A 26,762-nucleotide genomic window follows, 5' to 3' on the forward strand; every position below is an offset into this window, starting at 1 on the left:
CTCCTGAATCTCGATTCCTCAAATTAAACTTTGATGGGAGCAGCTTTGGCAACACAGGTGTGGCTGGAATTGGTGGGTCATAAGAGATGACATGGGGAAAGTAGTGGGGCTGTATTTGGGCCCTATTGGATGGGGAGACTCCATTACAGCTGAACTAAAAGCAGTGGTCTTTGGAATACAAAAAGCCATGGAAATAGGTGTGAGAAAGCTGGTTGTAGAAGAAGATTCCAAAGTAATTATAAGCTGGCTAAAGCGGAATGGAAAGACTCCATGGGTGTTCAGAAATGAGATCAAGAAACTTAATCACATTACCAAGGACATGCAGTTATTATTTCAGTGGACTCCAAGAGCAGCAAATGGGTTTGCGGACCAGCTAGCGAAGCAAGGGACTAATAGGGAACATTGTTTTTGGGCTCAGTTGTAAGGCTGTGAAGCAAAATCTTAGGTGGAAATTTTAAAGTCTAATGGGGTAGCCCAAGCTACTCAATTTCTGTACTAATTCTCATCTCATTTTTCTTAATAAAATCACCTTTGCTGATCAAAAAAAAAAATTCTAAAACTGACAGCACACTTTTTTATAAACATTCTGATGAAAGCCTGATCCAATCCCCCTAGAGCACAGTTAGTGGGGGAAGTTCCTTCACTCAAGGTTAATGAGCCTCTTAGCCAGGTCCAACCTTACAGGAAGCAGAATTATGCTAGAAGATATTTACCCTTTTTGTTTTATCGTTATTTAATTAAGTAGGAAGTAGGAGAGCTTCTTGTCCTTCTAAAAATAGTTGTACTACTTTCATTCGAAGTTTGAATATTTAAGGAGGATTTCCCAGTCAGTACCAAACCTCCCTCCCTCCCATTACTAGGTAGCAAGTAGGATCAGATCTTCTAATATTTCTAAAATAGTTTTATTATCTTCCCTTCTGGAGTACATACAGAAAGATTGACTTTTGAATGAAGGTAACTCATGGAATTTGAACATTTGAGGATCTTTCAACTGGTTGCAACACCTCTTCCCTCTACCTTCCTCTCTACAAGGTGCTGCACAACCTCATCCTCAGGAAGCAAGCCGTACCAAAATCCATCTACAAATGAGTCAAGTCCATCCATACCTATCTTATATGAAAAATGGATACGACAGTAAATAAGACAACAAGAAAAAAGAAAAAGGGTTGAACAGAAACCACATTAGATCAAACAAGAATATGCAGGGTACCAGCATCCAAACCCCCAGAAGTACAAAACGCCTTCAAGGAGTGCTAGTATTACTTATAGCCAACAAGTGCATCCAAGGAATCCCCAATTCATGGATCAAAGACAAGGTGGAACTTGGAAAGACACCTAGTTGACCATATATTACATGATTCTCAAGCAATATCAGATTGATCTATTATGTTGTTTTGTTGCTTTCAGGATTTGTAATTCTCAATAGGACTACAGGACCAGCATATTCCTTGGGAGTACAGAATATGAGAAATTGTAATTGAAGGCGTGAAACAAAGTCAATTAAGCAATAAAAGAAATGAAATTTGAGGATGTTTGTCTCTTATTCTCATGTTGGCACTTGGTAATAATTCAGGGACCCCTAAAAACCCATTCCCTACACCAAAGAGAATTTCAGAATATTGATGTAGAGGATAGTTCCCAAGTACTTATTGGCTGGATAAGGGATGGAATTGTTCAGCTTATGTCAGAGCCACCATATTGATGCAAGTATGCAACAGAATTGAGATCCAGAGTAAACACCCAACACCTCAATTAAAGTGTTAGATAGATCCCCAGATCTAATGACTCTCTTGGTAAATGGCCTCACTGGTGGAAGGGTTGCCAAATTTATTTTGTATTCGATGTTTAAATGGCCTCAGAACCACCTTATTTATGTTGCCCCCCCCCCCATCCCTCTAAAAAATATCTCCTAACCCCCAGAGTTTACAAGACCATTTGTGATGTGGCCATCAAGTGATTCTAAAGTTCAGTTTACGAATTTTCTGATTTCTCGAATTCTTTTCTATATTCTGAGTTGGGGATTGCTATTTTATATATTTTTGATGTGGGATTCAGTCACTGGAAGTTATTAGTTAGGTCATTTTTAGGGTTGGTTTTGAAGTTCCAAAGTCGTTGACCAATAGGTGCATAGTTACAGTGTTTTCTCCTAATTGGGTGTAACTCAAGCTACCCTCATTATCCAATAGGGAGAACGGAATGAAAATCAGACTTTATTTTCTTTCTGTTCTCTACAAGCTTGTGTTGGTTTCTTTTTTTTTTTCTTTTTGATAAATAAAAGGAAACTTTAGTACAGATACAAAAAAACTAAATACAACAAAATGACAGGTGTTAAGATAACACCACAATCACTACAGAAAAGCTCCCAGCCAAACTAAAATACATTACAGATAAAAGCTCGATTGAAATCAAACTTGCACCAAAACATCAAAAGCAAATAGGCTCCAACGAATCTCAAATTAATCTTCAACTTCTCCAAACTCTTTCCAACCTCCTTCCTCATCCCATATTTCTTTTCTTCCTTTCAAAGGCTTCCAAAGCTTTCCTAGCAAAACTCTCCCCTCCCAAAAAGAACAAGGCCAAAGCAAGCATTAAACCTGAGGAAAGAACAAAGGGAAGGAATAGCCCCGTGTATAGCTTTCTAGGGGACAAACAAAAAGCCCTAGGGTCAAGACCAGCATCCCATCCAATAACTTCCCTGCCACAAATACTTGCTATCACCTTATGCCTCAGCCTATCCTGCTCAAGGGGCCACCTCCAAATCTATTTCCCCAATAAAGCTAAATTCCTCTTCCTAACATTACCAATTGCCTAAACCCCCGTGTTCCTAGCTCCAAGAGACCACCTCCCGCTTTATCAAATCTCCTTAGTCTAACCAGCTCCCACAAGAACTCCCTCATAATTTTTCTATCTTCCTAGCAACACCCCACTAGTCTAACCAGCTCTTTTTCACCTTTGTTTTGGTAGATTGGCCCTTTGAAGTTTGTCACGGAAGCCTATTGTTTGACCTAGTTTCAAATTGTAAATTTCTTTTTCCATTTCACAATTAGTTAATATCCTTGTTATCCACCAAACAAAATATTTTTTGATAATTTATCCACCAAATAATATATCAGATGTTAATATTTTTAATTCAAAGAGAAAACAACCAACATGGTAGGAATCACAGCACCTTGACCATTTTTCCCATATGGCTAGAGAGAGTTTTATGTGTGGAAATGCATGTACATCTAATACGAATATGAAAAGATTTTTCCTTAACCCCCTCACAATCAGGTTAATTGAAAAACCAAAAGGCATACCCCTTTATACATAAAATAAGTATCGGCAAGATAACAACTTAACTATATTCAGAAAACAATACAATACAGTTATTTGTAATGTTAGTCTAAAAAATGCATGCATCACAAAGAACAACTAACCTCCCCACATATGGGTCATAACTCACCTCTCGACTGGCACGGTTTCCAATATACACAACAATGTTCATATCAGGAAGCCACTTCCTAAATTCTTTTGCCCAGTTTGACAAAGTGGACAACGGAACAACTACAAGAAATGGCCCATGGATTTGTTGAACATTCTGCAGTCAGAATGAGCTAATTAATTCTTATGAGGAAACATCATGGTCTAGGAGCCTAGCAGAAACAAGAAGAGCAAGCATTATTACCTGTAAAAAACCAAGCATTGAAACTGACTGAACAGTTTTACCAAGACCCATCTCATCGGCCAGAATAACATTTGTATCATTTCTCCAACTGTGACATGAAAAGGCCATCAATTAGAATATTGCCAAGGGTGCAGAATCAACGAACATAAATTTCATGGTAATAAGATTGGACTAAAAGAAGTCCAATTTACCTGTTAACAAGAAAATTCAAGCCCTCAAGCTGATAATCACGAAGATTTCCCCCTTTCAACCATTCTGGTTGTTCATCAAGCTTCCGCAAACTAGCTAAAGAGCAAAATTTTTTTCAAAAGTTACATAAAGTCAATGTCTGAATGATTTAACAGTAATGAGAAAATACAAAAAAAAAAATGGAAAACCAGGCAAAATTCAGAAGATGAAAGAAATGGAGTTAGCAAGATATTGAAAGTTCAGCAATGTCCAAATGACAAATAACAAAGGCAACAATGTGGTATTTGACACTCATTCACTCATAACGTTGTAAGTTTCTTCCAATTTCTTTTATTTTTCAATATCCTATAATGATTTTACAAGTTCATTAAGTAATAGCAGAATGTATTATGGTAAAAAATAATTATCAAAAAAATGTATTACGGTAAAAAAATAATGCACCAAAATTTACAATTGGAACAACAGTGCTATTCATTATTCTTTGTATGTTATTTACATGTATGTATAACAGTATTTGTAAGATCCTAACCGATCATAACTCTTGCCAATAAGGACCACTGGCAAAAGCAGAAAAAACACAGCAGATATTATTCACAGAGAGATCCAGTCCCTGATAGCAAAACAGGCAGGCAAATAAAAAAGCTTTCAGACTGTTGGGGTTTCAAGGTGGAGAATCTGCCTATCAAATATCTGGGCATGCCTCTAGAGGCAAAATGCATTGTAAAATCTATTTGGGAGTTTATAGTAGAGAAGGTGGGATGGAAGTTGGTATCATGGAAGTCCAAATACTTATCAAAAGGGGGTAAATTCACATTAATTAAAAGTGTGTTGACTTCTGTCCTGGTCTACTTACTGTCCATGTGCCCAATTCCAGCTGAGATGTCAACCTCCATAGAAAAGAAACTAAGGGAGTCCTTATGGAAGGGCTGGGAGGAGGCTAAGAAAATTCATCTAGTATACTGGGGAAGGGTATGCAAGCATAAGAAAAATGGAGGGTTAAGAATCAGAAATTTAAGAGATTTAAACATTGCTCTCCTCAGCAAATGGTATTGGAGATTTGGTCAGCAATAAAACAGCTTGTGCAGAAAAATAATAAAAGAAAATATGGCCTAAGAAGTGGGAGTTGGGGTCCAAGTGAAGCAAATCAGTCATATGGATGCTCGGTTTGGATTTGGAAAGGGATAGAGAAAAGTTGGAATCTTTTCAGCACAGAAATCAGTTTTGAAGTGGGGAAAGGAGCCAAGGTCAAGTTCTGGAAGGATTGCTGGTGTGAAGGTGGTCTTTTGAAAGATGATTTCCCTGGTGTGGAAGCAAAAGTAGCAGAGTATGTGCAGATTTCCGATAGAAATTGTGTCTGGAACCCATCTTTAGAAGAGCTTTAAATGACTGGGAGATTGAACGTTTTGCTCGTTTATTGAAAAAGATTTATAGTACCCATAGCGACCATACTACTGAGGATAAAAGAGTTTGGCTGGGTGGGAAGAACAAGCAGTTTTCTGTGAGCTCCTTTTATAACAGGATGACTAGGAAAGAAAATCAGGAATTTCCTATGAATCTAACCTGGTGCAAACTCATTCCTTTGAAAATTGTTTCTTCATCCGATCTGCCTACCTCAATAAGATTCTGGCTTACAATGTCCAAATATTTCCTATTTCCACGACATATTTCCAATTTCCATTGGTATCAACAATGATATATTACGGGAACCAACATATTCCCCAATGTAAACCACCAGCACTATGTCGAGCACATGAGGCGGTACTATAACATGATTTGGCAACAATACTGTAGATATGTGGAGCAGCAATACTGCCAACAAAATGGAAATGATCACTGTGTAACTGATCATTTGGTTGACCTATAAGAATCATTTACACTTTTTTATCAATTTAAGCTTTGCTTAAACTTACTCCATATAGTTTTAACTAAATTTTATAAGACATCTTCATAGCGTATTATTTTAACTATTAACCCAAGTTTTTTGGACAATAGATAAAAGAGTCTATGCTTCTTTTAACATTTCACAACATATAATTCTATATTTCCACATATTTCACAATGTTTCCACTTTCCACCATTCATAGAATTATTACAATATTTCCATCTGGCATTTCCTATTTGTATGGCAGATATTTCCTTAAAAGGATGTTGACAGAGAAAAAAAGGACGTTGACAGAGATTAAGTGTTTTGAGCCAGAAGATGATAGTTCTCTAAAAGAAATACATCAAAATAACTGTGCAACCAATTAATTTTCATTTCACCATTTTAGGCCTGCATTACAATGATTAAGGACAGAGAAATCAAAAAATAATAATAATAATAATAATAAATAAATAAATAAATAAAAATATTAGAACGATTCAACCAAAATAGAGGGAAGGCATGTTCTCCCGTTTTTAAGAAATCCACAATTGATAGATAACATCAAATAAATATATTTAAAAAGGGGAAGGACAATTTGGAGAGGGCTAAGGGATGCAGTATGTTGGACACTGTGGGAAGAAAGGAACTCCAGGATATTCTCAGAAACTCAGAGAGGGACAGCAGATTTGAGGGCTATCATACAGTTTAGGGCAGTACAATGGCTGAAATCTCTGGAAATATTCACAGATTACACTGTGGATGACATGTTGAGGAAGTGGGGTGAAATTGCAAGTTGCACGCAGACCAAGTCAGTAATGAGTGTGGCTTGGACCCCCCCACCTAGTGGATTCTTGAAATTAAACTTTGATGGATGCAGTAGGGGAAACCCAGGACAATCAGGGATCGGGGGTGTTTTTAGAGATGAAAATGGGGTCATCTCTGCTATGTTCTCAGGCCCAATTGGAGTGGGTGACTCCCTTAGAGCTGAGATATGTGCAGTTATGGAAGGAGCCCGGAAAGCTAAGGAATTGAACATCAAGAAACTTATAATTGAAGGAGATTCGGAGGTGGTGATAGGGTGGCTGACCAAAGAACAAAATGATCTTTGGAAGTATAACAATGAGAAGAGGAATTTCAAATGGCTGGTGCGGGAGATGGAAATTAAGACATGTTGGATTAAGAGATCAACTAATTCCCTAGCTAACGGTTTAGCAAAACAAGGGGCAGAAAGGGATTCCTTGTTTTGGGCTAGGTTGTAATGTTAGTGTCATTGTATCTTTGTATTTTCTTCTTTCCTTTCTTGAAGTTCTTTGTGACTCTTGGAAGATAAGTGTGTTTGTCTTCCACTTGTAAATTTTCTACTGATGAATTAATGAAAGTGTTATTGATCAAAAAAAAATGAAAAAAATTACAAATATACCCAGTATCCACAATTATGATAGCTGAGGACACCACCAAACAAACTGTATGCTATATAAGTTGTTATTACAACAACATTCCACCCTCCCACAAAACAACTCCCTTCGTTTTACCCCTTCTTTGCAAAAGCATCAGCCATCTCAATTGCTAATCTTTGTGTTCATTTTACATTTGCAACCCTATCATTTTTCAACAATTACATCTCCTTCATGACACTCATGTCACAGGATTCTCCTCTTCCCATAGCTTTTAATCACTACTGCTTAATCCCCTTCTATCTCTATGTTATAATTTTTTTCATTGGTGAAGCCCTCACAATGCTGCAAACCTGTCCTGAAAAGATGATCAATATGAACCCTTTTTACAATCCCTAAAAATCCCACCAATGCCTAGTGATACCTAATTGCCCCTATTAAGCTATTACACCCATCAAAATTCAATTTTACCCTGCCATCTTCAGGAGGTGCCCAAAATAAAAAGATCTGCAACCTAACAGCTGAAAATTTTGCCACCCAAAAGCAACTTCCAATGATGGCTTCTACAAAGAAGAGATCAAAGAGACTGACTGTCTCCACTTAAGGACCAATGGACCTTGCCTTGCCATTAAGAAGTCATTGATTCCTTTCCTCACAAATGGATCATTGGCATGCTGCTCTCATACATCACCAAAGCATCTTCCCTCTTAGTAAAGTGGAAAAAATTAGGATGAAAGAAGCTAACCACATCTAGAGGAAAAGTCCATTCACCTGCAGCCAAAATGGGCAAAAACCATTCCCTAATTCCACTAACAAAATGGCAGGAGATTTGCACGTGATAGGTACTCTCTACTCACATGTGAAGCAAAGAGCACACACTGAGGAGATAAACACCATACAACTCTCTTCTTATGAAGAAAGCTCACAAGTAGTAATTTTCAAATGATATGTTCCTCAACAAACACCATTCAGTTCACTTCCTCTGAAGCTCACAAGTATTAATTCTCAAATGATATGCTACTTAACAGCAAGCTCTGACTATCCAGCCCCAAGATCTCACCAAATACATCCCATCTTACAGTAAATAAAACAACAGAACCACCCCCTTTTTCTCTTTAGCTTACTTTCTATCTTAAAATTTTATACAAAATTCTTGCATTCATTAGTTGCTAATTTGGCATGAAAATACTCTATTAAAATAGTAATTATATTAGTATTTATTCTCAAATTGTTGCATTATTTTTTTCCTTTTTTACCTTCTTTTAAAAAAATTATATTAGCATTATTTTTAAAAGTATTGAAATCAATTTTAATTAAAACACTGTTGTTTACGAAAGAAAATGTGTATTATATTCAAAAAAAAGGAATGTCTTGTAACAATGAAAAATAACTTGCATTGTCTAAAATACTATTTGTCTTTTACATATGATGATTTGCCATGTTTTGAACGAAATTTAATGTTCTTAATAAAGAAAATTGCTATTTTTAAAATTATTATGCATGCTCATTGGTATATAAAATAGGGAACTAACCTAAAATTTAGTTTGTTATATTATAAAATTCTTGTCACCTAGGCAGCTAGGCACTCCCCCATCACCTATAATTGCCAAGACACCTTAACAGACAATTTGAAAAACAACATAACCTTACCATTGGTTGACATTTCTTGTGAACTCCACACACATATAAGATCTAGCTTTTAAAGACATTTCTGAAATGAGATAAAATCAAAGTTGAGGCACAAAATACAGACCTTTGATCTTCTTCCTTTGGAAATCAACCATCTTTCCTTGGACAGTCATTGCAGCCTCCCGAGCCTGCTCATAAAAAGAATATCAGAAACCTTGACATGGTACAATTATTCATAAATTGTGAAACCTTCATGCACTACTATAATAATATATTTAATAAATTGAGTTTATGGCCCGTTTATTATGCATATGACACAAAATTAAAGAAATAATAACACCAAAACCAAATGACACAAACAAATGATAACCCCAAGAGAACAGAAGGACCTAAAATAAACAAGTAACTTCTAATCTGAATCATTTCTCTGCAGATCATTGTCCTATATAGTTTTTTTTATGAATATCACCACCACGGTCCCATATAATTGGGACAAGGCTTAGATGATGATGATTGAATTCTAAATGAATGTAATGCTATAAACACATACAGCCTACAACTCACAGAAGAGAGCTTCACTTTATGAATAGGATCAATGATCTGCAGAGATACAGTTCTATTCTAACAATGCTCTATTATATTTTTTTATTTGATAAATAACAAAATTCTATTATATTCTAAAACAAATCGGAAAAAAAAACTCCATGAAATTAATATTTTTTCATGTATTTATTCAATTGCTTTTGAAGCCATGTATTTATTTAAATAGTAACTGCTTGTATATGCCAATATCATTTAGCAAAGGTACCAATATCTGTAACAATTATAGGCGAAGATGCAGGAAATTGCTAGTGTCAGTGTTAAAATCAGTGACAAGTAAAATTCAAATCGGGTTGCCAATTTTAAGTTCTCTTTATGTTGAATTTTAATTTTGTCTTGTTCAGAATGAAATATCAAATTTCAACAAAGTTTCAACCATATTCACTATTCAATCTCAAATTAGGTCCAGTTTTGTTCCAAGAACACTTAAATCTCTGCCTATAATAACATTATGACAGATGTCAACCAAGTTAGAATTTCGAGGAATCACAAGCGTGTCAAGAAGAGTGGGGGAGAAAAGAAGAGGTGAGATATTGAATCTAGTAGAAGAGGTGAGATGAAGAAGGTGCTTAAGTAGGAGGCTAGGAGCTAGTGTTGATAAAGGTGGGTCACTATTTAGTTTTTCCCAATGAAAGTATCAGTTGGAGTGTGAGAGGCTTAGGAAGTGCTAGGAAAAGAAGGGCTATCAAGGATTTGCTAAAAAGAGAAAGACTAGATCAGTGATTTAAAAGGTGTGCCTAGGCGCACAAGCAAGGCGCATTTTAGGGTAGGCACCTCGCCCAGGTCCTAGGCGCAGTCCATTCAAAAGGCGCACCAGGTTGTGCCTTTTAAAAATTTGCCGCTTTTTCCTTTTTTTGAGTCTAGCGGCTGGGTTGGGGGCTCCGCCCCCGGACCCCCGTGCCACGCCCCTCGAGGCAAGCCCAAACAAGTCCATGTTATGGTCTTAAAAGCAATTAAAACTATAAAATCAGTATTTTTTGTGTGAAAACTCAGATTTTAAGACACTAACATGGACTTGTTTGGGTGTGCCTTGAGGAGTGTAGCACAAAGGCGGCTCGTAGAATTAGGAATGTAATATGTCACATTAGCTACTTGATGCAATTGAGAAAAAAAAAAGAGATTGTGGGTTTTATATGCTTGAAAATGTTTTATATGTTTGATTTCATTTTTAAATTCTCATTTGAATATGCTTCACATATTATGTTATGTATTTTAACTTTAGATAACAGGTTTTTTAAAACATTTATTTTAAAACTTAAGTTTATATTTTTATTAATATTATGTTCTATAATTTTTTGAATTTTTTTATTTTTAGCTTATTTTTAAATTGTGCGCCTTGGCTCAAAAAAACGTGTGCCTTGCCTTGCGCCTTAGGCACAAAATGGCCCTTGCACCTTTTTTGCGCCTTTCGCTTTTAAAACACTAGACTAGATATAGTGATGTTGCAAGAAACTAAGCTAGCTGAACTAGATAGAAGATAGTGAGAAGTGTGTGGAGAGCAAGATGACTACATGAGTAAGTTGAACTTCACCCCCTTCCTGGGGAGCTTCAGGGAGGCCGGTTACATTATGGAGTAATGATGATGTTTAGAACCAATTGAAGAATTAATAGGTGGATTTTCAATTTACTTAAAATTCAGAAATTTGGAGGACGGATTCATCCGGGTATTAACTAAAATTTATGGACCTAACATATGAGAATCATGCGGAAGTGTATTAGAGCAGCTACTTTATGGGCAATTTGTGAAGAGAGGAACACCAAAATTTTCCAAAAGAATGAAAGAAGTTTATCAAAACTAAAGGGGGGCATTCTAACAAGGGTAATACATTGGCTGAAAACCCTGAAGTCCTTTCAATTTTTTACTTTCAATGACCCGTGGAGGAATTGGTTGGTAGTGCCCAATAGTTGTACTGAAGAAACAAGTCCTTTGTAGATTAGAATCCACCATTGGAAGGGATTATAAAGTTGAATTTTGATGGGAGCAGTCAGGGTAATCCTGGTTTGTCAAGAGTAGGTGGGGTTCTAGGAAATGAAGAAGGGTTTATCTTGTCATTGTTTTCAAGGCCAATAGGTAAAGGAGATTCTACTAGGGCTGAGTTGCTAGTTGTCGTACAAGGAATTCAGGTTGCAAATCAACTTGGTGTAAACAGTCCAACTGTAGAGGGCAATTCTAATGTGGTGGTGGGGTGGATGTCGGATATGGGTTCTGTTACTTGGCACTATGGCGACCTACTAAAGGAAGTCAAGTGGCTAACAAGGCATGTGACAACTAGGATACAATGGGTAAGCAGGTCGGCTAAAGCAATGGCAGAGTTCTTAGCAAAACAAGCAGCTTTTAGGGATTCTCTTTTTTGGGTTGTGTAGTAATTTCCAATTTTGAGATATAGTTGCAGAAGGGTATAGCTACACCTCGCCCCCCCCCCCTTGGGGTATTTGAATCAGTTTCCTTCTTTTGATAATAAAATCTAATACAATTATCAAAAAAAAATCATCAGTAGGATCCACCAACGACCAGTTTCATCAAACTTAATGTTTGTGCCATTCTCTAGGTATTCTGAAAATTCAAGGTTGGAGCTTGGAGGAGTATTCATGACAGTGAATAGAAGGTTCTTGTATATTTTCCTTTGCACTTAGTTTGTTAAATGTCCACTACTCTGATGATACTTGGTGCTTAAATAAGTCAAAGGAAGTTGGCTTCCTGGAAAACAAAATCTCTCTCTTTAGGTGGTAGGATTATACTTCTAAAAAGTTCCTTATCAAATCTGTCCTACTTTCTGTCTCTTTTCCCAATGCCAAGGAAAGTGGCCCAAAAAGTGGAAAAACTGCAGAGAGACTTCCTATGGAAATGGTGGGAAGAGAAGAAGATTCACTTGGTCAGCTGGGATCAGGTTTTGTGCCCCTAAACAAAAAGAAGGTCTGGGGGTTAGGAAATTGAAGGTCTTTAACAAGGCTCTTCTGGGAAAGGGATATGGAGATTTGGCAGAGAAAGAGGTAGTTGGTGGAGGAGCTTGCTTGCAGCCAAATAGAACACAGACTGTGGGGATTGGGTGACCACTACTTCTATGACCTCTCTGGGGTGCTCCATCTGGAAGAAAACCATGGAAGTTTTCCCTCTGATAAGTAAGGGTCTTTCAGTTAAGCTGGGAAATGGACAAAGGGTAAGCTTTTGGAAGGATATCCGGTGCTGTAACATGTCTTTAGCAGAGATGTTTCCTCAGTTGTACCAAATTGCAGAGAATCAAGATATCATGGTGGCTGACTGCTGTGAGGTCCAAGACAACATCTATGCTTGGTGCCCTTCTTTCAGAAGACATTTTCAGAATTGCAAACTGGACCTTGTGTCATATCTGCTGGGGTTGTTGTCCAACCAGAACCTGAACTTGCTTGAAGATGACACCTGGAACTGGAATTGGAATAGCGATGGTTTGTTCTCTGTTAACTCATTCGCCAGGAACCTTGAAAGTGGTCTTCAAGCTGATTTTCCTGCTGAAAAAGTCTGGAATCCGGTTGTCCCTTCAAAGCTAAATGCCTTGCTCTGGGTTGTGGCTTTGAATAAGCGTCTCACCAAAAAGAATCTGGTGAGGAGTCCAGCTCCAGGACCTGTCTTGTGTGTTCTGCAATCAAGTAGAAGATAGTAACCACTTATTTCTGTAGTGCTCTATTTCCACTACAATCTGGAACCACTTCTTGTCCTCCTGGCATCTCCATTGGGCTATGCCAGCGACTCTTCTTGACCTCTTATGGTGTTGGGAACAAAAACGACTGTCCAAGGTAGCAAAAAGTGTTTGGTCCTCCATTCCTGCAGCAGTAATTAGTACCATTTGGGCTGAAAGAAACAACAGAATCTTCCAGAACAAACACAGGGAAGTGGATCAACTAATTCCCTTTACTTTTGGGAAGTTAGTCTCCTGGACTGCTTCTGTGAAAGGGGTTCAACCAAGGGTTTTGGGAGCCCAGCTGATAGATGGTGATGTTTAACTTGTAATGTATTCCTGGGTTATTGGCCTCTGATTTGTTTTTTTGAGGGGCCTATTGTATTCTGTAATCTGGTTCCATCTTAATAAATATTTACCTTACCTTTTTCAAAAAAAAAAATAAAGTCAAAGAGAACTAAAACTTGGCTGCTAAAATAAACATGTCATTCAACTGCTATCAAGATACAATGCAGTGGAAGATAATCTAGCTGGGAGTGGCATGTCTAAAGAAAGTTTTACTTCTTTTTCTGTACAAGGAAATCTTTTTGTAAATCAGGGCTTTGGGGGTTAGTGCTGCAGGGGCAGCTTTTGTTTTGCCCTTGAGTATAGTATCTTGTTGTACATGATCCCAATTTATAACTTGCAATGTAATACAATACATTCTCTCAAAAAAATTTTGATAAAATAGTGAATATTTAGGTTTCACATGTATAGTTTAGATGTGATAAAATATATCAAATAAAAGAATTTAATACAAAACCATCCCTCAAAATGTAAAAGGTTGCATTTCTTTAACAAATCAACAAGGGATTTGTGAAATACATTGACTGGGGAAGGGGAAAAGGAATTAGAGCTAGCGAATAGGGCATCCAAAAAATTTGAAGAGAAACAACACTTCCCATGTAATGTTTAAATATGAGATTCTATTACAGCAGTGTTTTAAAAGGCGTGGGAGGCGTACGCCTGGAAGAGCGCCTCCAGGCGAGGCGCTCCCAAAACGCCCTGAGGCATATGACAGAGGCGCTGATACCTCTGAGGCATACGCCTCAAACCATGCGCTTTCTTCATGAGGCATGCTAGAGGCGTATGCCGCATGCACATCTTATATAAAAACACAGAAAAAGAAAAAGAAAAAAGAAAAAAAAAGGAAAAGAAAAGAAAGAGAAGGGAAAGAAAAAGAAAGAGAAAGAAAAAAAGAGAAAAGGAAAGAAAAGAAAAGGAAAGGGAAGAGAATAAAAGATAAGGGGAAAGAAATTGGTTTGCCCCGTGCCCCTTCGACTGGGGGGCCCTCCGCTTCGACAAGAACCCCCCCCCCTTCAACTAATGTTATGCATCTTTATTCTTTTTAATATAAAAGATTTTTATTAAAAAAAAATGAGATCCCCCTTCCTCTTCATCCTCCCCCCTTCCTCCTCCTAACCCCTCTCCTCTTAAGGAGGCTTACACCTCTTGCGTTCTGAACTACGCCTCACGCCTCTAGGTAGTGGAACGCCTCGCATCACACCTCCACATTTTAAAACGTTGTATTACAGTGATGACCATTTCTTGTGGTATTTCCTATAAAATATGCATGTGGTAAATAAGATCTGAGACTTTTTGTGGACTATTAAGCATTAACATCACATAGTGTGGACAATCTCCTACAACCTTCACTAAGCTGACTTCTGATGCAAGGGCCTAATTTTATATACAAGATCTTTTGGGAGAGGGCATGTGATAAGTATTACAGGAAACCATTAGAATATATTACCTTGTATTCATCAATTGCATCTTGAGCAAATGCAATATCTACATCCTTTTCCCTGAAACATCATAACAGTAACCATCATAATCATCAGAGTATCCGCTCTTAAAGAAATGCACAACCACAACAAAGCATGAAAGACAATGTTGCACAACTAACCAAAGAAAGTAATGCAAACATCCATGCATACCTACACACACACACACACACACAAAGACCTATGCATGCTACAACAGAAAAATGTACCAGGTTGCTTCTGCATATGAAAGTCCTCGCCACTTGACTAGATATTCTGGCATCACATCATCCGACCCACCCTTACTGATTCTGTCGGAAAATATTCTTTCCACCTGGTAATTTCATTTCATAGTCAACAAATTATTAAGAATTTGAAAGAGAAAGTATAGGATAGAAAGAAAGCAGTGAACTGAAAATAGAATGAAAGAAATCAAAAACCTGACTATGTTGCTTTATCAGATCCAAGTCCATCTCCTTGTTCACGTCATGAACCTCAACCTGATGAAAACATAGAGACATAAGTTGGAGTTGAGAATAAAAATTACCAAAACAACCAAATTTATTTAGTGCATATGTGAAACATTCCCTTACTAGTTACTACCAAATGACCACAATAGACATAGTACATGGTTGAGGAAGTGCTTGTGGAGGTTGCCTGAAGATGGGGGCAAACTGTATCACAAAGTGGTAACAAGTATTTATGGGCAGATGGACAACAAACAAGATGCTGGATTATCTACTAAGGTTTTGTGGGCCTCTCCATGGAAGGCTACCCATTTCATCCTCCCTTGCATCAGGCATGATGTTCGTTATGGTAACAGTGTCAAACTTTGGGTGGGAGCATGAGAGGAGCATGAGAGGGTTGAGCATTCTTCCTTAAGACCAATTTCCCTTTCTATATGCTTTGTCTGCTTATAAAGGGGAAACTGTCTCAAAGTTTGCAATTACCTCAGTTCCTCAAAATGGCTTTGATTGGAACTTAGGTTTTAGAAGGGGTTTTTGGATTCCAAGTGTCCTTGTATCTTTGTATTTTCTTTTTTCATTTCTTGAAGTTCTTTGTGACTCTTGGAAGATAAGTGTGTTTGTCTTCCACTTGTAAATTTTCTACTGATGAATTAATGAAAGTGTTATTGATCAAAAAAAAAAAAAGACTAGACATCCAGACTTCGATGTCTTTTAAGTAAAAGGATAGAAATACAGAAGCAATAATTGAATGCATTACTACTAGGGTGGCTCACAACATATGATAATGCCAATTCAAGTGCATCTCCACATAATCTTGCCTCTCTTCCATGGTGGTGAGAAGAAAGATGTCTGAAAAAAACTTCTCAAATCACCTAGAGGAGACCACTTGCAAGCAAAGGCAGAGGGAATTCTTCCAATATAGCAAACACCAAGTTTCATGAGATAGCAGGTTGAAAGTATGAGCTCATTAGCTTTGCACAGGGAGCACACACGAGGTGATAGATTTCAGAAGGGTATTCTCCATTGGGGATTCACAAAGGTGTTTGTTATGAAATACCTCCCAACTAAAAGCTCTAATCTCAACTGGCATAGTCCCTTCCCTATGGCATTCATAGGACTCACCAATGAAGGATTAGGGTCTCTAATTAGTTAGGGTCTCAGAGCTGTTTTTCTCTCTAATTACTTGTGAACGCAGTGTTAAAAAATCAAAAGATTAATTTTATGTGTGTAACTATTAGACTTTATTAGATTTTATAAAAAGAACAAGAAATATACAATATGCCAAGCATCCTTTTGTGAACTAGCATAGCAAGCAGCCTACACACCTGATATGTCATTTTCACTACATTCGAGCCCACCCCTCAACAAAAATAAAAATAAAAATAAAAATAAGTGTCCTGTATTTGCTCCATGCTAGGACAAGGCATCAGCCAAATTGTTTGTCAAAATCTTAGAAAAAAATAGGTTCCATCTCCTGTGCCAATTTCCTGCCTCCCTGACAATGCATTCATACTTCCATAGTCCATGATTGCTGTCTCTCATCTGGCCTACCACTACCTTGAGTCCCCTTCCAGTATTACATTTTTTAAATCTATAGTGATTCCAGCTCTTAATACTTGCAGCACAGCTGGTACTTATGCCCTTGTAGAATTCCCAAAGCTTCCATTTCAAAAAGAGTTCCCAAAGTTGGCCAGTCCAAAGTACACTGCAAGTATTTTCCTATTTTCATCTCCCCACACACTCCACCTATACCTGATCACACTGGTTCCAGTGCTGCATCCATTAAAATTCAGTTTGTTCAGTACTGTGGACTCTAATAAGGTGTGGTGCGTCTGGATGATTGCATCTACTGGGCCCTACTGTTGAGTGATTGAAATCACATGGTTTGAACCACATCACACTCCATAAGGTGTTCTGCACTGTGGCACGGATAAGGTATCTTAGATCTACTGGGCCCTACTGTTGAGTGATTAAAATTACATGGTTTGGACCACATCCCACTCCATAAGGTGTTCTGCACTTGGTGTGGATGTACTATTAGCAAAATTTTAAATACTAAAATATTTCAGTCATTTATTACATTACGTATAGTAATCATCCAAATTGACCATGGTTCACACCGATCCACAAGATTTCAGCATAGAAGAAAAATTGCAATGTTTTGTGTTTCAATGGATTTTAAACATGCCACACTCCTAAAAGAACGCCAAATGGGTATGGTGTGTTTCAGAACCAAGTAATCCACAGAATATCTACAGTACAGACCCCCCCCTGTTGGTAATACCTTGGTGGATTCCATTGCACAAGAAGCACAGTCCTTGCAATTGGCATGTTGGACACTTGGACCCCAACTATCATCCTCTAAAAGGGTGTACTGACATGGCAGTTGTTTTTGGTTTTAAAAAACAAAATAATACATATTGGTGAAAACCCCCCAAGTAAGCCACCCATTTGAGTAAACTTGCAAATCTAGTGAGTCAACTTGAAAGTCAAAAGTAAATGGTTTATTAATGTATTCATATATATAACTTTGAACAATGGAAAATGATAGAGGCCCTGATTTTCCAGCTCTTTCTTCACTTAAAGCATACAGTTTTCAAAAAGAGACATGCTTGCTGAGACATTGTAATGGAGGTGAAGCATCTGGTTAGACAACTAAGAGTGACTTTTATTTGGCTGCAGATATCATCAAATCAAGGAAGATGCATTGGTAGAAAAGGAGTATAGAGGAACCAGCTATTTTGGGTCTACATATTTAATGTATTGACGCTAAATAAGCATAAAGCATGTAATCATGTTTTAAAATGTTGACATATTTCCCAATACTCCCATGACATAATTCTATTTCCATAGGTATTGACATGAGATATTATGGAAATTGCTATATTTCCCATTGAAAACTAACTTTATTTTTTGAAACTGTGAAGTATGGTCTAGAAAAGTATCAAAATTGTACAGAACAAGATTCTAAATATCGATACAGGCCGATACACCTGTATCGGTGCTTTTTTTTATGTTTTATTTTTTTTTCAAAACCGGTTCAGAGGGGTCGGTTTAAGTCCCAGGTACCCTCTGAATCATGGCCTGTCCCGATACACCCCCTGTACGATACATAACAATATTTTGAACCTTGGTACAGAATACACAAGATGGTACCATTGATGAGTTAGTTAAGGTAACTTCCAAGACAAGAACCCAGTTAATGTATGGGGGGGCGGGGGGGGGGGGAGGAGTTGTGGGGTTCAGAGTTCTATCTTCATTCAGAGAGCAACTCCAATCGTAGTGGTCGAGTGATACCCACGAGGAATTTCTTCCCCTACTATCATTTTTCTTCTCTTATTTTGATTATAACCCATTATTTTCATCTAGTTGAAAAAGACTATCATCAATTTCTTACATTTTTGTACAAGTGTTAAATCATGTCTCAAGGATGTACCCTTAGAATATATCAGTTTTAGAGTGAGATAACCCTTTTTCCATTAAGACAATACCTATTACATATCAAAAAGAACATTTAAATTCATTTATTCAGGTTTATAGTACTCTAGAAAATCACAATGGATAAAAATGTTCCAAGAACATGGACGGAAAACTAAGAGGGCTATTTAAATTGTAGTCCTTTTTTTGATAACTGAAGTATCTTAGTCCAAGTTCATTGCATAGTTGTCTACACACCATAAGCATTCCATGAGAAAATAGGCCATGAACTGGATAGCCTTCAACTCTCATCATGAAGTTGTCTGGAAATGTACATATTACATATTTCCATGTCATTATTTTAGTCACAGAAGACAAAGATGTACTGCTCCGTCTGTTGAAAGCTGAAAAGTTCTGAGTTGCCAGATATAACTTCCTGGAAGGTGTCTCCTATTACTGATTATCCTGAAAAGATGGGGCCACTATAACTCAACCAGTATGGCTGTCAAATTAACTTATTGAGAGAAACCCAATTGACCAACAGAATTTTCAATTTTTACCTACTTTGGAATTGAACTCGCCAATAAATTTAAGTACTTAATAATTACAAAAGTTGTATCACAAATACGAAACAATTGGAAGAAGAAAAGATACAGTTAGGACAAATAATATGTAAATTTATTGTTAGATAAATCTCAAAGTAGAAAGGGAGTCTTAATAGATTATAAAATTAAAGCATGTCAATTATCCATCACTCACCAAGAAAGAAGGAAATAAGTGTATATTACCTCCTCTCGTGACAGTGTGCTTCTATAACTCCATTCTTCCATTGCTCTTTTTGTATAATTTAAAACCTTCTTAAATCCACTAACCTGAGAGTTTACAAAAAGAGTCAATAACATATTCAACATCAAAAAATGACAACGTGAGAAAGAATACATTATAGTAAATTCTTGACTTATATCCAAATGCTACCCCCAAAATGATCTAATGACTTACATTTTTGAGATCAAAAAATGATTTCCACTGGCAGTGTAAATATGACTGCCCTTTCCATTTTATAAGAAACTCCACCTCATTCCAATCAATTTCAGAGTCTGACAAGTGGTTTAAAATGGTAGGCTCTATCGATTTGTTGTTCCTCAAGGCTTCTTCAGCCATGCCCTTTGGTTGGTGCCACAGTACCTTCTCAATTGAGTCGCTATCATCCTCTTCAAGGTCCTCCTGTTAGAGAAAGAGTAATATATGATAATGTACAGAAATGAAAAAGATATTTGTAAAAAGTATAGGGTTGTAAATCTGATCAATAAAAAAGCATAGGGTTGTAAACTGTATCTTTTTTTATATAAGTAGTAAATTATCTGTTTTTTCCAAATTCAAATTCTAATCTGAATCCAATTCAATTAAGGCAAAACAAATTTGATACATTTAAGTATGTATCCATTAATAAAATTGGTCTAATTTTGCATTTAATATGTTACTAGTTCATTTTAATATATATTGTGGTAATATCTGCTAATTTAATTTATCAAAGGTATGCAAATATCCTAATCCAATCTGACAAATAATCTGAATCCAATGGAATTAATGGATTTGATACGGATCTAGGTATATCCAATTTGAATCCGATCCATTCAAAAGGATTCTGATTTAGAGATAGCATGAGGAACGTGAACATTGAAAATGAAATGAACATAATAGAACATGTTATTTTACAAAATCCAATCCTTCGATACAGCAAGTCCATCTCAAAAAATAGCATGCTTCCTTCTTCCTTATCTATGTTTTTGACTTTTTTCCAGCATTCATGTTTGCCAAGTTCAAGGAACCAATAAGTTCCTTACAGAAATATTTGCTTTCGCATGCCCTTTAAATATTTATTTTTGTTTACAAAACAAGTGGGTAGATTGGGGCAAACTGAAATAATAGATAGAATACAATAGGATTTTGGAAATTGACATGCAAACTAGAGTAACAATGTCAATAACATAATTTGCCAATATGGGCATCTAAGCATGTTTAAGTAACTAGGCGTTATACACTAATATGTGGCGAAGTTTGTAAACTAAAAGGCAAAATACATATAATGGTAGAAGGTAGTAACAATAATAGCCTTCCTGAAACCTTCATTTTATAAGATATTAGTAATGAATGAATAGAATGGTTAAATAGCCCCACATGGAAATGATGAAGGTGCAGAATTAGAGCGACTGTGAGCCAAGTGATTAATATTCTTGGCACTAGGACCATGGTATTGAGCATTTAATAGTAACCAAATCAAGAAGATTCAACAGTATTGAGTAGCTGAAATGCATCAATTGGAGATTTTTATGCTGTGCGAGTCATCTAGCACAAACTTAGCGGAAAAAAGTAAGAGCAGGCTGACCCATGTTAACTAACCCATGTGAATTGCGGTAAAGCTTTCACTTCCAGGAATTGAACACTGAAGGTATAAAAGAACATGAACCACATTTTGGATTTACAAAAGGTCAGTTCTTTGTTCAGCCATTAAATATCTCATTCCACCAAACAGAAGAAACATGGATCTGAAAATTTAAACTCAAAAGATATCTTATTTCTGCCATATTGACATACTTTACACAACTGAAAGTTTGAAATTCAAATTTATTTTCTGTAATTCTCCAGAATTTCCAATCCATATGGACGCATATGTCAACACATAGCATGTAAAAGGTTTGTTATACATCAATAGTTGCAATGAAACAATATCATGGACATGGATAATGGTACAGACCTTTTGGGGTTTTTTGGTCTTTCCTTCATCAACTTCTTCACTTTCTTCACTTTCAACATATGATACTTTCCGCACTGACCTACTTGAAGTGCGGAGCTCACTACTGCGCACACCAGCATTTGCAGAGATTGTGGATCGACCACCATTGTTCTTACGGAGATGTGCACCCCTCTTTGTTCTACCTTTGAAGTCCTCATCACTGTCATCTTCTGTGTCTTTTGCTGATGATTCATCATCATCAAAAGACATTCTTCTTCTTCTTTGACGATTATGTGCAGCAGAAGGCTTCTGTTCCCTGGCAAACTTCAAATTACGTCCACCTTTATATCCGCCCTTGCGCTTGGGTTTCCCCATATAATCTGCATCATCTTCATCTGAGATATCAAGGTCGTCCTCATTAAAGTCATCCTCGTCTGAGTCATAGCTATCCCACTCTTTATCCTGTCATCATTAAAAAAAAAAAAAAGACAAAACCTGGCATATGGTTAGTGTGCCAGTATTCAATCTGCTGTTTACGATTGGAATTCAGAAGCATGAAAGCACAGAGCGAAGTTGCAAGGCTCATCATTCAGTATCCAAAATTAAATACCTATAACCAGAAACTATAGTTAGTGAAAAAACCATCCAAAACTAACAAGAAATGAAATAAAATGGTTTAAAAAAATCAATAAATAAATACTTCAACTACTAGCTTTTTCTATGAATACTTTAGCTACCAGTTTTCATCATGATATTTCATAAGAGGCATTTCTACTTCCTTCTCTATATATCTCTGTGAACCTTTTCTCTCTTTGAATAAAGTTAATTTCTTCTCAAAGAAAGAAAAAATCTGTGAACCAAACAGAGTTTCATTCCACTCTATATACATGGCAGAATAAGGGCTCTGGCCCTTTATTTTTTTCCCACTTTCTCTAGTACTAAGTATTAACATACACATGAACATACTGTCTCTCCACCCATTTGTTTCACTGCCATATTCGACACTCTATGCCTTTTTTAACTTATTCTCCCATTAGGCCATTCTCCAGTTTACACTAACAAAATTGCATTCTCTTTGTATCTTTCTCTGGCATCAACAAAATTGAGACTCCATCCTCTTGTTTTCCCCTGTAAGTATGTAGGTTTGCTTCCATTATACTTCTAATGGTTGATCCTTTCATGTTATACCACTTTTTTTATGAATAATGTTACACCACTTTTATTATTTAATACTTGTTACCAAAAACCAATGATTCTAAAGTATAGGTGAAAACCTTAAACTAGCCAAGTTTTTTTATGAAAAACCATCATTTAGGTAATGCCTAGGTGGACATCTTGTCGCCTACCCATTTCTTGGCACATTGACAAATGACAACTATAACCTACATGCCAATCAATAAGCAAATATAGAGAACCAATAGACAAGTATTGCATGAATCCTATATATGAATTGGTTATCCATGCTGAACATGCATTGGACTCCAACATACCATGGATTCCTACACTTCAGCATACGATTCCTACAAGTGAAACATAAATCAACAGCCACCACACATCATTGCTACAAGTTTTCTACACCTAGATGGAAAGATTTTTTTTTTGAATTATAACTATAGTTTGTTTCATGCATACACGAATCTTGAGCTTCAGAAGGCTACTAACTAATGGAACTTTCCCCAAACATGTTGGATTCAGACACCTGCCTCCATACCCATGCAACACAAGATACACAACCAAGTCAAACACTCCCAATAAATAATAAAAAAAGCTATTCCATGTAAGACGATGGTATAGATCTCAAGTTCATAGAATCACCAAGAGTGCACCCATCAAAGTTCAGCTTGATGTAATCAGTAGGTGACAAAGACCAATCAAGACCCCCCCCCATGTCCATTAAACTTGGAATACTTTATAGGTAATATGAATTCAGCATTCTACACATTTCAATAATTAGGGAGAACAGAAAATGGGGAGAAGTAATGCATGTTAAACAGAAAACCAAAATTTTAATCCTTAATCATGATTAACCAAAAAATACTATTAAACACAAGGGAGAGGACAAGAGGAACAAGGAGAAAACACCAAACAGAGAACAGTGCGAACAAAGAAAATAAGAAAAAAAATTGTAGGTTATTCTGTGAGAATGAGGTGTTAAATCTAGAAATCAAGGCAATTATATATGTTAAACCAAGTCCAAACTAACTTACTACAAATGGTTCCTTCTATTTGTAATGACCAAGTTATAAAATGTACATGTGTGATTGTTCCTTTATATTAAATTCTTTCTGATGCCTGGCCAAAAACTTGTGTTTTTTACAATTCTCCCCAAAAATATTTTCAAGTGATCGTAATGAGATACCAATAATAAGGTTGTAAACCAACCCCCATGATTTCACAATTTTTATTTATGCACGGTTTTCAGAAGCTGTGATGACAACTGAAATGTATGATGGTAGTGTGATACAGGGAAAAAAAAAAAAACATCACAACTTAACCTTGTTCCTTTTGCGGCTGCTTGTGCCTCCATAATCAGGATCAAAATCTTCATCATCTGGATCATCTTCTGCAATCAAAAAATTAATATTTGTTATATCATAATGCTGAAACAGCCGACAAATTATTAAAGCTTTCTTGAACTTAGAATTTCAGTCAGTCTAGAAAGTTAAGTAATTAACATCAAGAAAAAGTACCATCTTCATCATCCTCATCCTCATCTTCATCTTCATAATCAATATCATCATCATTGTCATATTTATGAGCATTTGCAGCCTTTGAACTCCTTGACACGTTATTATTGACAGCAACAGGTGTGGATTGTGGCCTAAAACTTGAAGTGGTTGACCGGTTGAGTTCTCTGTAATGTAAAGAATCACTCTGCTCTTCTCCATCCTGCTCATAATAATCATCAGACAACATCTCATCTGTGGGGACATCAGTATGACCTCGCTGAAGCCGAACCTCTTTCTGACCCTCATAATCTTCTGACTCCGACCTATCTTCCTTCTCATCTGAGGAATGATGATCAGATCCCTCCTCATTCTTATAATCAGAATCCATGTCCTTAGAATCCTGCACTGACTCAGATCCTTCCCGAGGAGACATGGGCTGACAATCCTTCCAAAAAGAAGAACCCCATTTTCCAACCACAGCATTTCTTCTTCCTGATGGCTGAAAATTCTGTTTTTGTCCGGCAATTCCATTCTCACCAGATCTATCATCCAGTGGCCTATTGGTATCATCTGGTTCATCCTCACTCAGGTAGTGTTCCTCCATCTTCAACTCACCATCCTTCTCGCTTGAACTTGCATCCAAATCTTCATCACCTACTGAATTATTAACTCTTTCAACACTGTGATCATGGCCTTTATCATCCAGGACAGTGCGTGAATCTTTCCCGTTTGAGTAATTTCTAAAGAATGCCATCTCTCTTTTACATGGAACTAAATGTATGTCAAACTCATAGTCTGAAAAAGTCTGTGCTGCAAAGCCAATACAAGCAGAATGTGACAAGTAATCCATGGAAACAACAAAATAGATTTGATATAAAACTTTCATATTTTTCTTCAAAAAAAGCATGAAGAACAAGCAGACCATGTCAACTATTAGACATGCTCAAATAACAACACAAAATCAAGCAATTGGAGTGGGAATGAAGGAAACAAGCAACTCTTGCTCATTCAAACTTCATTCAGCAAAAACACATGAACAGCCAGACATTGAATGAAGACTATTTACAGTTCAATCCACAACCGTTTTTACGGGAATTCTCTCTGGAATTGCAACAAAAAAAATACTCTACCCAACTAAAAGCATTAAAAAAGTAATGACAATAAACTGAAGTTACATATGATGCTTTGTCATTTGGAACGCCAAGACAGCGAGAATGACAGAAACTCGAGGAAAGAGCAACAAAAGTCAGGTGGCAAGGAGTTGATGGAATCGAAAGTTATTCTAGTCATCCAACCATCGCCACAATAAGTATCTACGAGAGTTCAAATGAAGTCTGGAAAGCAGCTAGAATTTTTCGGCATGGCAACACACAATTTCCACACACACTCCACCCGACAATTCAATTCAAACACCAAAAACATCTCAAATCAAATCGAATCCGATCCAGAAACCTTGAAAAGTGATCAATGCTAGTGAACAACCAAAACAAAGCAGACCAATAGAGGAAACAGCGGATCGGTCACCATAAAACAAAAGCAGATATAATCGACAGCCAAAAACCCTATTGAACTCCCATCGCCCAACCTTAAACTCGAGAAAACCCTAAATCCACCATTAGAGACCTCAAGTCGCCGAGAAATTTAACTGGAAATGGAGATAATCAGACAACTAGAATAACAAATAGAGCATCAGATAAACTTACCTCCGGATACACGATAACTAGATGAAATAATCGCAGAAGATGAATAGAAAGAAGGTGTGTGCAGGTTAATAATCGTGCACACGTTAACGGAAGAGACGGCCGTCGGGAACTCAAGAACCGACGGAGATTAAAAAATGATTTTCGGGTTCGGACGAAATATTTTGAAATATTAGTACAGGGGTGGCGGCTAACCTGAGCCGGATGGTAAGAGAGTAACCGATTCAGAGTCTCCGATGGGACGATTCGATTTTCCGGTCGACGATGTCCACGAAATGAAACGGGAGAGAGAGAGAGAGAGAGAGAGAGAGAGAGAGAGAGATGATATCAAGAGGATGCAGGGGATTTGTTTTTCATTTCTTTTATTATTTTTGTTTGGAGATACGTGTTATATACACACTCTCTCTCTAGTTTCTCTCTCTAGATTTAGTCTGCCGTTAGTCCGATTAAAGGTTGCCGGAAGTGTGCGGTGGCGAATGTAATAGGTCCACGTGGCAAAGCTCTCTCCGGCGGGTTGAAACGTCGTCCGATTTACGGTGTAGGGTATTCGAACCTTTAGGGGTATCGACGCGGCTGTGCGGTTGAAATTAAGGGTTTTAATGTAACGAGGGCTTTCTTCCGTAATGCCTTGTTCAAGGTTTTAAGGGTAGTTCTGTGCACTACATAGGAGCAAGGCGTGTAAGAGCGGGAGCGGGGGCGCGAGCGGAATGGGAAATGTCTGTATAAACCTAGACTGGTGGTCGACCCGCTACCTTTACTGAATGACAGGTAGCCGGTTCAACCAAGCATGACAACAATTCAGCCGTCACAAATAGAAGGGAGGTGAGGTAACTAGGAAGGGAGGCAAGAGTTAAGAAAAGTGTTTGGGAGAGGGGTGGGGATGATCATGGGTCGGGCCAGGCCAGGCCAGCCCGAGCCGGGCTTAACACTATGATAAGGGCTATAACCTAGGCTGGGCTGGACTTGATTCTGATCCA

The 26,762-nt window shown here is 37.2% G+C and overlaps 1 protein-coding gene across 5 annotated transcripts in view; it reads right to left on the bottom strand.

Moving 5' to 3' along the window:
• Positions 1 to 26,152, bottom strand: part of CHR5 (chromatin remodeling 5) — a 39,848-nt gene extending 13,696 nt beyond the window's left edge. The window contains exons 1-13 of one of the 5 annotated variants that reach the window (XM_088955554.1): positions 25,789 to 26,152; positions 24,107 to 24,890; positions 23,912 to 23,979; positions 21,438 to 21,878; positions 19,682 to 19,906; positions 19,471 to 19,554; positions 15,239 to 15,298; positions 15,029 to 15,132; positions 14,789 to 14,840; positions 8,868 to 8,931; positions 3,859 to 3,952; positions 3,668 to 3,755; positions 3,446 to 3,580 (exon numbers count right to left, since the gene is read on the bottom strand). In XM_088955554.1, coding sequence (XP_088811680.1) covers positions 3,446 to 3,580; positions 3,668 to 3,755; positions 3,859 to 3,952; positions 8,868 to 8,931; positions 14,789 to 14,840; positions 15,029 to 15,132; positions 15,239 to 15,298; positions 19,471 to 19,554; positions 19,682 to 19,906; positions 21,438 to 21,878; positions 23,912 to 23,979; positions 24,107 to 24,839 — 2,148 coding nt within the window. In that variant the 5' untranslated portion in view covers positions 24,840 to 24,890; positions 25,789 to 26,152. Of the gene's footprint in view, positions 1 to 3,445; positions 3,581 to 3,667; positions 3,756 to 3,858; positions 3,953 to 8,867; positions 8,932 to 14,788; positions 14,841 to 15,028; positions 15,133 to 15,238; positions 15,299 to 19,470; positions 19,555 to 19,681; positions 19,907 to 21,437; positions 21,879 to 23,911; positions 23,980 to 24,106; positions 24,896 to 25,788 lie in introns of all 5 variants that reach the window. The other 4 variants (XM_088955555.1, XM_088955553.1, XM_088955557.1 and 1 more) reach the window with 4 other exon arrangements.
• Positions 26,153 to 26,762: the final 610 nt, after the last annotated feature.

This window comes from Nelumbo lutea, chromosome 7 (genome assembly GCF_056320005.1).
Source record: "Nelumbo lutea isolate HS-2025 chromosome 7, American lotus-T2T, whole genome shotgun sequence".
NCBI lineage: Eukaryota > Viridiplantae > Streptophyta > Magnoliopsida > Proteales > Nelumbonaceae > Nelumbo > Nelumbo lutea.